Source organism: Nerophis ophidion, linkage group LG16 (genome assembly GCF_033978795.1).
Source record: "Nerophis ophidion isolate RoL-2023_Sa linkage group LG16, RoL_Noph_v1.0, whole genome shotgun sequence".
Lineage (NCBI taxonomy): Eukaryota > Metazoa > Chordata > Actinopteri > Syngnathiformes > Syngnathidae > Nerophis > Nerophis ophidion.
Genome location: NC_084626.1, coordinates 47,649,694 through 47,661,707, shown reverse-complemented (window position 1 = coordinate 47,661,707; position 12,014 = coordinate 47,649,694). Strand labels below are relative to the sequence as shown.

Below are 12,014 nucleotides of genomic sequence, written 5' to 3'. Positions count from 1 at the left end.
CATATAATAATCACCATTCTTACATCATGTAATGATCACCATTCTTACATCATATAATAATCACCATTCTTACATCATATAATAATCACCATTCTTACATCATATAATAATCACCATTTTTACATCATGTAATAATCACCATTCTTACATCATATAATAATCACCATTCTTACATCATATAATAATCACCATTCTTACATCATGTAATAATCACCATTCTTACATCATATAATAATCACCATTCTTACATCATATAATAATCACCATTCTTACATCATATAATAATCACCATTCTTACATCATATAATAATCACCATTCTTACATCATATAATAATCACCATTCTTACATCATATAATAATCACCATTCTTACATCATATAATAATCACCATTCTTACATCATGTAATAATCACCATTCTTACATCATGTAATAATCACCATTCTTACATCATATAATAATCACCATTCTTACATCATATAATAATCACCATTCTTACATCATATAATAATCACCATTCTTACATCATATAATAATCACCATTCTTACATCATGTAATAATCACCATTCTTACATCATATAATAATCACCATTCTTACATCATATAATAATCACCATTCTTACATCATATAATAATCACCATTCTTACATCATATAATAATCACCATTCTTACATCATGTAATAATCACCATTCTTACATCATATAATAATCACCATTCTTACATCATATAATAATCACCATTCTTACATCATATAATAATCACCATTCTTACATCATATAATAATCACCATTCTTACGTCATCTGATAATCACCATTCTTACATCATATAATAATCACCATTCTTACATCATATAACAATCACCATTCTTACATCATATAATAATCACCATTCTTACATCATTTAATAATCACCATTCTTACATCATATAATAATCACCATTCTTACATCATTTAATAATCACCATTCTTACATCATATAATAATCACCATTCTTTCATCATATAATAATCACCATTCTTACATCATATAATAATCACCATTCTTAAATCATATAATAATCACCATTCTTACATCATATAATAATCACCATTCTTACATCATATAATAATCACCATTCTTACATCATATAATAATCACCATTCTTACGTCATCTGATAATCACCATTCTTACATCATATAATAATCACCATTCTTACATCATATAACAATCACCATTCTTACATCATATAATAATCACCATTCTTACATCATTTAATAATCACCATTCTTACATCATTTAATAATCACCATTCTTACATCATATAATAATCACCATTCTTACATCATGTAATAATCACCATTCTTACATCATATAATAATCACCATTCTTACATCATATAATAATCACCATTCTTACATCATATAATAATCACCATTCTTACATCATATAATAATCACCATTCTTACATCATATAATAATCACCATTCTTACATCATATAATAATCACCATTCTTACGTCATCTGATAATCACCATTCTTACATCATATAATAATCACCATTCTTACATCATATAACAATCACCATTCTTACATCATATAATAATCACCATTCTTACATCATTTAATAATCACCATTCTTACATCATATAATAATCACCATTCTTACATCATTTAATAATCACCATTCTTACATCATATAATAATCACCATTCTTTCATCATATAATAATCACCATTCTTACATCATATAATAATCACCATTCTTACATCATATAATAATCACCATTCTTACATCATATAATAATCACCATTCTTACATCATATAATAATCACCATTCTTACATCATATAATAATCACCATTCTTACATCATGTAATAATCACCATTCTTACATCATATAATAATCACCATTCTTACATCATATAATAATCACCATTCTTACATCATATAATAATCACCATTCTTACATCATATAATAATCACCATTCTTACATCATATAATAATCACCATTCTTACATCATATAATAATCACCATTCTTACGTCATCTGATAATCACCATTCTTACATCATATAATAATCACCATTCTTACATCATATAACAATCACCATTCTTACATCATATAATAATCACCATTCTTACATCATTTAATAATCACCATTCTTACATCATATAATAATCACCATTCTTACATCATTTAATAATCACCATTCTTACATCATATAATAATCACCATTCTTTCATCATATAATAATCACCATTCTTACATCATGTAATAATCACCATTCTTACATCATATAATAATCACCATTCTTACATCATATAATAATCACCATTCTTACATCATTTAATAATCACCATTCTTACATCATATAGTAATCACCATTCTTACATCATATAATAATCACCATTCTTACATCATTTAATAATCACCATTCTTACATCATATAGTAATCACCATTCTTACATCATGTAATAATCACCATTCTTACATCATATAATAATCACCATTCTTACATCATGTAATAATCACCATTCTTTCATCATATAATAATCACCATTCTTACATCATATAATAATCACCATTCTTACATCATATAATAATCACCATTCTTAAATCATATAATAATCACCATTCTTACATCATATAATAATCACCATTCTTACATCATATAATAATCATCATTCTTGCATCATATAATAATCACCATTCTTACATCATATAATAATCATCATTCTTACATCATATAATAATCACCATTCTTACATCATATAATAATCACCATTCTTACAATTCTTACATCATATGATAATTAGCATTTTTACATCATATAATATTAATTCTTCTGGTCGCTCTCTCTTTTGTATGATCTTTGTTTTCCTTCTTGCATCAACAAGGTGTATATTCCACATGTGCTCATGGTCCTCCGATTCAACAACTTGTGTATATTCCACATGTGCTCATGGTCCTCCTATTCAACAACTTGTGTATATTCCACATGTGCTCATGGTCCTCCTATTCAACAACTTGTGTATATTCCACATGTGCTCAGGGTCCTATTCAGGAGCAACGCAAGGAGATTGCCTCAGTGATCCAGCGCTGCTACAAGAGATACAAGCAGGTAGGTCAGAGTCCATCTTCCTGGAGGAGCATTCCCTCTCCATCATGTTCCTCTCATATACCATGTCAGTAAAACATGGAAGACAATTGGATTACAAGACAATTCAATGGAAGTTTAAATGGAAACGATCTTAAAAACCTCATTGCTGCGTCTTGGTCTCTGGCTTTGAAAAGCTGGATACGGGAGGGTTCACTCTGTGCATTGTTCTCAGGAAGAAACTACCTGAGCCTCTTGCACAATCTTTGTTTGGGTATGAGAAAATGTTTAACAAAGCCTTTTTGAAACAACCCTCACTATTTAACATTGCCCCCAAAGCGGAGCAAAAGATGTTGTCCAAAGTGAGGTGCAGATCCATACTGGAATGTCCACACCGCCGATACCACATCTGGAGCCTCTAGTGTCCATCAAAGTATTGAGACTTTTCTTACTTTCATTCACTTTTTTCCACTGAAAAGTCAAAATATGTAGCAGCCATATTGATATTTTTGATTGTGAAAGAAATGCTGAAAACATATTTATTATTTCTGTATATTATGACTAAGTATATTATTATTATTAATGAAAATATTTTAGCTTTTTCTCTTTACATACGGATTGTTTTCGGGTTTTTTTAATTACATTTTTATTGTAGTTTTTTCCCATGTAAGAGTAGAATACAAATAATAATATTATGGTTGTTTGACAAAGTAATGAAATGACAAGCATTTAATATCAAACAAATCAATACAAATGGGAAAAAAACAATAATACGCAAATCAGTAAAATCATAAGTAAGTATGTTTAAATTAATTAACCAAACTTTATTTATATTTTATTTTTTATTTTGAGAGCTTCTAATATTTCAGTTCAGGATGTCAAAACTTTTTCCACCAGACTGAAAAGTCAAGTAAAATAAAAAGAAGTTAACAAAACATCAGAATCAGAATCACAAATACTTTATTAATCCCTGAGGGGAAATCACAATTTTCAGCACAATCCCATTCAAGATCAGACAAACATTACAGGGAGACAGAAAAGGATCAAACTTACAGGGAGACAGAACAGGATCAAACATTACAGGGAGACAGAACAGGATCAAACATTACAGGGAGACAGAAAAGGATCAAACTTACAGGGAGACAGAACAGGATCAAACATTACAGGGAGACAGAACAGGATCAAACATTACAGGGAGACAGAACAGGATCAAACTTACAGGGAGACAGAACAGGATCAAACATTACAGGGAGACAGAACAGGATCAAACTTACAGGAAGACAGAACAGGATCAAACATTACAGGGCGACAGAACAGGATCAAACATTACAGGGCGACAGAACAGGATCAAACATTACAGGGCGACAGAACAGGATCAAACTTACAGGGAGACAGAACACGATCAAACATTACAGGGAGACAGAACAGGATCAAACATTACAGGGAGACAGAACAGGATCAAACTTACAGGGAGACAGAACAGGATCAAACATTACAGGGAGACAGAACAGGATCAAACATTACAGGGAGACAGAACAGGATCAAACATTACAGGGAGACACAACAGGATCAAACATTACAGGGAGACAGAACAGGATCAAACATTACAAGGAGACAGAACAGGATCAAACATTACAGGGAGACAGAAAAGGATCAAACATTACAGGGAGACAGAACAGGATCAAACATTACAGGGAGACAGAACAGGATCAAACATTACTGGGAGACAGAACAGGATCAAACATTACAGGAAGACAGAACAGGATCAAACATTACAGGGAGACAGAACAGGATCAAACATTACAGGGAGACAGAACAGGATCAAACATTACAAGGAGACAGAACAGGATCAAACATTACAGGGAGACTGAAAAGGATCAAACATTACAGGGAGACAGAACAGGATCAAACATTACAGGGAGACAGAACAGGATCAAACATTACTGGGAGACAGAACAGGATCAAACATTACAGGAAGACAGAACAGGATCAAACATTACAGGAAGACAGAACAGGATCAAACATTACAGGGGGACAGAAAAGGATCAAACATTACAGGGCGACAGAACAGGATCAAACTTACAGGGAGACAGAACATGACCAAACATTACAGGGAGACAGAACAGGATCAAACATTACAGGGAGACAGAACAGGATCAAACTTACAGGGAGACAGAACAGGATCAAACATTACAGGGAGACAGAAAAGGATCAAACATTACAGGGAGACAGAACAGGGTCAAACTTACAGGGAGACAGAACAGGGTCAAACTTACAGGGAGACAGAACAGGGTCAAACTTACAGGGAGACAGAACAGGATCAAACATTACAGGGAGACAGAAAAGGATCAAACATTACAGGGAGACAGAACAGGATTGCTGATGGGTCTGACAACTTCAGGTGCCCCTTTACAAAAAAGATGAGATAGAGGTAAACAATGGGGGAGGGGGAGAAAAGGAAAAAAAACAGTCAAAGCTTGGGCCCCTGAAGAGAATATATGAACAAAGAAGCTAAAAAAACATGTAATTTTTTATTATTAGTTTAACATTTCAGCTTTTTTCTTACATTTTGACCGTTGTTTTTTAGCTCAATGTTTTTATTTCAAAATGCACAGATTTTAAATTCCAGCAGACTAGAAAGGTATATTTGCAGAAAGTATCGGTGGATAAGTTGTACTTGGTAAGAAAGTCGCTGGTATCTCACATCACTGCTGTGAAGCCTCCTAACAAGCTGACCAATCACAGCAGCTCTGGTTTCTAACTTCATTTGAACAACGATACGGTACATCCAATCACAACATACGTGTATTTATCATTGTTTTCCAAATATGGACATAGAAATGATTTTCAAAGAGTAATTAAGAAAGACACAACACTTCCGTAAGGAAAGAGTAAGCAAAACAAACGTGTAATGGATAACAACAAAAACTGGGAAAAATAATAAAAGCATCGTATTACTTTTTTTTAATAATATATATTGTTTAATTTATATTGCACTTTTCACTTTTTATTTAATAACAGCCAAAGCAACAACGGGCTGAACTGACTATTTTGCACACCTCGGTCACTAGCACTGTGGTGCACTCACACAAAACTGCTTCACTTCAAGGTTGCCGCAACGTTTAAGAAGAAAGCGACAAAAGCTGCTTTACTTTGCCCGTGCATTTCTTACCATGCAGCGGAAGAGAGTGGGAGAAGACAGTGTCCACAACGCTGTGGATACTCCCTCGACGTTTTAAAGCACACATGACATGTCCATTGCTTTCTTTGGACACATACGGAGCTAAAAAAAAAATGCTACAATTGGCTGTTAGGTTGCAAGCATTCCATAGCATGCTTGTTAAGACCCTTCTTCAACATGTATTATATATATTAGATTTTATTTGGAAAAAGCACTTTACATTGAGCAAACAACCTCAAAGTGCTACAGTGTATTACAATAAATAAAAAGATAATAAAATAAATAAAAATAAAAACTAGAACTGCCTAATCTATTCATCTATCCATCAGTCAGAACTAGCATGCATAAATCTAAAAAACAGTTTTTTTTTTAAATAAGCGTTTTAAGCCTTTTTTTATTGCATCCACAGTCTGTGGTGCCCTCAGGTGGTCAGGATGAGCGCTCCACAGACTGGGAGCGGCGGAGCAGAAAGCCCGGTCTCCCATTGTTCGTAGCTTTTCTGCTTGGAGGTTGGAGGACAAAGGATATCTAATAGATATCCTAACCTGATATCTAATAGATGTATTAGATATATTATATTCATGACCTTCCCTAGTATGCTCTTTATAATGTTGAATAAAGACTTGATGTATTCCCCAGTATGCACTTTATAATGTTGAATAAAGACTTGATGTATTCCCCAGTATGCACTTTATAAGAGGATGACCCTGGCAGCCATCCTGATCCAGAGTCGTTTTCGGAGTTTTCACGAACAGAGGAAGTTCCAACAGAGTCGCAGAGCAGCAGTCCTCATCCAGCAATATTACCGCTCCTACAGACACTCCCTCAGGTATTCTGCAAACACACACCTGTCACAATGCTTGAGCACCCTTCCTTACACACCTGTTGCTCCGCCCACAGAGACCTTCTAACTAAAAAGCAGAACCAGGCTGCACGCAAGATACTGAGGTTCCTGCTCCGATGTCGCCACAGGTGAGCCATGAAGTCGTCCCTGCAGGTGTGCACACATGCAGGAACACACCCCAACACACACATATATATATATATATATATATATATACATGTATATATATATATATATATTTATATAGACTGTATATATATATATTAAATACAATTCTAAAAACAGATATCTGTATTCAAAGACAAAACTAAGGATATTTTTATGAATTATTAATCAGAACATTTAAAAGTTTTTTCCCATATATTTTTTCCCCATGTAAGTTTATAATAAAAGATTGTTAAAGTGCATAAAATAGTGTGTCATACAATTCTGCCTGAACAAAAAGTATTAATATTCAGTTACAAATTAAACCGTTTTTATTAGGTAGTTGTAGTTGTTCAGTAATTGTATTTATTTGATTAACCAACGGAACTTTGTTTCTATTTGAAGTATATTTAATTCTTATTTGGAATGCGTGTGCTATTTTAGATCAGGGTGCAAACTGAAAAGTGAGGTGGGGGCACACTTTGATTTTATTTATTTTTTTAAAGAAAATGCTAAAAATCAGATCTGATATGTATTTGAAGACAAAACTAAGTATATTATTATTAATTAAAAAATGTCAGCTTTTTCCAAGTTTGGCTGTTTTTTTCCCTAACATGTTTTTAGATAGACTGAAAAAGAGACATTTGTGTGGGTTTATTTGCACCAATCATGTGGCAATAAATGACACATGACTGGCGCTAAGCTAATAGCTGCTGTTGTTCTACCGTTCCTGCGAAGCCCCTTGATGGACCCTCGGCCCCTGAAGCGGGTGAGTGTGTGCGTGTGTGTGTGTCCCCCGCTCTCTCTCTCCTCTGGGCGGATGTTTGCATGTTTGGGAGGAGAGGAGCCCTGGCTGAGTCTCCTTGTGTGCTGGAGGCCTGCAGAATGATGCTTCTACTGGTGCATGAGCGACTGAGGAGCACTGGTGCGCACGCTCTTCCTGGGGGCATGACGGAGAAAACATGTTTTGCTGGTGTTTGTGCCTGCAGGGCAGACATCTTTATTTGGCAGCAGACAAGACAAGGTGTGCCCGCTGTGTGTCTCGACAGGGTCAGAGAGCAGAAAAGGGGTCCTGAGAGCCCGACGCCAGGCCCCGCCCACCACCCGCTCAGCCTGTGAGCCGTGGCCTCGCTCCTTCATCCTCTCCAAACTTTGCTCCTTCCCGTCCCCGACATCCTCGTCGCCGCCTCCTTGCCCCGCCTCCCGCCTTCTCCTGAGCGGGGAGAAAAGAAAGAGGAGGCGTCCATCACGGCAGCTCAGACTGACCACGGCCGGCCCCCGGGCATCTGGCTCCGCCCACAGCCACCCGGGAGGCCGTCACATTAACCTCATGGCATTCTTTGCACTCTTCATGGGTACGCAGGAGACCCGGCTGGCCAAGCCCATGCAAACATCCAAACAATGCCCCGTCACACAAGAAGAAGAAGAAGAAGTCACTTCTCTGTTGCATTTGCATGCAAGATGTCCCTCCTTTTATTTGGCTTTCATCCCCGAGACGCTCGTGACAACTCATCATCACCACCTGTCACCTGATCAAAGGGGAGGAGCCACTTGAATGTAGGAGGGGTCTGACTTCATTTGTCCCTTGGCCAGCCTGGCGTGTGTGTGTGTGTGTGTGCGTGTGTGTGTGTGAGTGCGTGTGTGTGTGTGTGTGTGTGTGTGTGTGTGTGTGTGTGTGTGTGTGTGTGTGTGTGTGTGTTCCTGCATGCTCCTGCATGCTGGCTTTGGTGTGTTTCTTTTGTGGTGTGCTGGTGTCTCTCCTCTTTCTCCTCTCTCCTCTTTCTCCTCTCTCCTCTCTCCTCTTCCTCCTCTCTTCTCTCTCCTCTTTCTCCTCTCTCCTCTCTCCTCTCTCCTCCCGCCCTGCGTAATGTGAACTGTGTACAAACATTTGGGTGCTTTTCTTTTCAAAGAAAAAAAAAAAAGGTTTATTTATTTAAGGGTCCGATTAATTATCCATCGGCTCAAGACTGATTCGAGGGGAACTGCACTTTTTTGGAGGAATTTTGCCCATCATTCACAATCTTAGTGGGAGACTTTTTATGGACGCATTGCAACCAGCAAATAAATGCTCACGATGCTCTATTCTACCTATAAAGCGCTCTAAAAAAAAACCCTCCATACACATGCTGTGGTGTAAGTATATACAGTATGTATAGTAAGTATATATGGATAGTAACAGGCATGTTCGTAATGTTTACCTATTTTGATCGTTTTAAGCATACGGCGGCACATTCAATTTAAGCATACTTCAGGAGAGACAACAAACATCAGAAAACATCACCTACTGCGGGTGTCCAAAAAAAAATCTGATTAATTGTGATTCTTATTTATAACAATTTTTTGAAAATCGATTTTATTTATTATTTTTTTTATTTCATCTGTCCTCTGCAGCCACTCAGACAAATCATATAGTTGCTGTAGATGATCTATATCCACTGTACACATTTACTTTACAAAAAATACTTCTCTTGTTGTCTTATTTGTATTTGACTTTATTAAATGTCTGGCTAGAATTTGATTAAACAAAACCAGTTTTCATTAAAGTAATGTAGAAATGTATCACAGCTGTTTATCTCGTTCATCCAGGACTGTAGTTCATCATAGAACTGGCCTCCGATGTTATTAAAACATACTGATGTTGAATCGGGAATCGTTTTGGCTCGAGAATTTATTCTAAATCTAATCGTTACCCCCAAGACCCTGAATCGAATCATGTGGTGCCCAAAGGTCCACACGGCAATCACTTACTGTACAATGTCTGCTCTCACTGGGGTATTACTGTTTAGATGAAGAATGACTCGTGAGGAAAAAAATTGCGTGGAACCAAGCGTCTTTTCGGGTCTTTTTTTGCCATTGGGGGGGTATAAATTGGATGCCAAAGTTGACCAACTGGTTGGATGATGGTTTATGGTTTGGGTTTAGTTACAGCATGCATACAACATGATACATCACACATGCATACATACAACATGATACATCACATGCATGCATACAACATGATACATCACACATGCATGCATACAACATGATACATCACACATGCATGCATACAACATGATACATCACACGTGCATGCATACAACATGATAAATCACACATGCATGCATTCAACATGATACATCACACATGCATGCATACAACATGATACATCACACATGCATGCATACAACATGATACATCACACATGCATGCATACAACATGATACATCACACATGCATGCATACAACATGATACATCACACATGCATGCATACAACATGATACATCACACATGCATGCATACAACATGATACATCACACATGCATGCATACAACATGATACATCACACATGCATGCATACAACATGATACATCACACATGCATGCATACAACATGATACATCACACATGCATGCATACAACATGATACATCACACATGCATGCGTACAACTTGATACATCACACATGCATGCATACAACATGATACATCACACAAGCATGCATACAACATGATACATCACACACGCATGCATACAACATGATACATCACAATTTCTAGTTTCTCAATTCAAAATGTTGGAAAAGAAGTAGGAAGAAGCAGAGCTCATTTAATCCTTCGTCTTTTATTTTACATAATAGTTGCTAAAACTTTAGTTCACTTCCTGTTCTCAATTTGTTCACACTCCATAAATAACATTCTGAAAAAATAAATAAATAAATAGTGAAGTAAGTCGTATTTCAATAAAAATAAATAGGATGATCAGTAAATTCAAAATGTTTATCCTTTAATTGTTGTGGATTATATTAGTACATTGTTTGACCTCTTTATTCCATCATTTAATTGCACATACTGATATACTGAAGGTTTTAAGTGTTGCACGTGCATACAAATGTGTTAAATTACAACTAAGATTATATTTCTCTTCTTCAGTTGATCTTACATTCTTGGCTAGCAGGTTATAGTTTGCTTTTTGCATCATTTTAACTGTTTGCAAATTCACAATGACGTTGACTTTTGCTATTTTTGACTGAATAAATAAATTGAATGTTGTCCATATCCAACATTGTGACCACTTTGGCAACAGGGTTAGCGACTGAAGCGTACGTTCCAAGTTACAATAACTCTAACACTACCAAGCAGTAGAGAATATAGAGTGATTTTTGGTCCAATACATATGTTATTCCTTTTTGAAATATTTCATGCCACCTTTTGTTGTATATTTTTATTTCAAGTTCATTTCATCATCAATTTTTACACCCAAACATTTGATGTAATTTATTCCTTCAATGTCCTCATCCTTCTACTATCCAGGTGAGAGGCATTATTTATAAACTTTCAAGAGCTCCGAGGTGAGTGAGCAGCTCACCAGCCCATGATGTCAACATGGCACCACGACAGTGCCTAAAACTGGTCCTGTTGTGGATTTACATTTTAAGATAACCTTAATAAATGTATTTTCAAGACCACTTCAAATATCTTTTAGACTTTATATTTTAGTCGACAAAACGTACTGTTACTGTGGTTCACTGAAATGTTGAGAAATGTAGTCGACTAAAACGGAATCAATTTAGATGACTAAAATATGACAAACTAAAATACGTTTTTGTCAGAAGACTATGACTATGATTAAAAAGTGCTGTGGAATTTAACACTGCTGAGGATAACTAAGACCAACATTTTTAGTCAAAAGTTACCCCAGCAGGCACAAGACATTGAAACAACGTTGACAACTTGTTGAATCAGGTCCTGACGCTGAGTAGCACAAATACAAGGTTGAAACAACAT

General features: G+C 35.8%; 1 protein-coding gene across 2 annotated transcripts in view; it reads left to right on the top strand.

Annotated features, from left to right (window-relative positions):
* LOC133535490 (calmodulin-binding transcription activator 1-like) overlaps window positions 1–10,257 on the top strand; it is a 202,284-nt gene extending 192,027 nt beyond the window's left edge. Inside the window, exons 17-21 of one of the 2 annotated variants that reach the window (XM_061875371.1) lie at window positions 3,035–3,103; window positions 6,944–7,089; window positions 7,161–7,232; window positions 7,987–8,017; window positions 8,298–10,257. In XM_061875371.1, the coding sequence (XP_061731355.1) occupies window positions 3,035–3,103; window positions 6,944–7,089; window positions 7,161–7,232; window positions 7,987–8,017; window positions 8,298–8,324 (345 nt within the window). In that variant the 3' untranslated portion in view covers window positions 8,325–10,257. Of the gene's footprint in view, window positions 1–3,034; window positions 3,104–6,943; window positions 7,090–7,160; window positions 7,233–7,986; window positions 8,018–8,237 lie in introns of both variants that reach the window. The other variant, XM_061875370.1, reaches the window with a different exon arrangement.
* The last annotated feature ends 1,757 nt before the right edge of the window (window positions 10,258–12,014 follow it).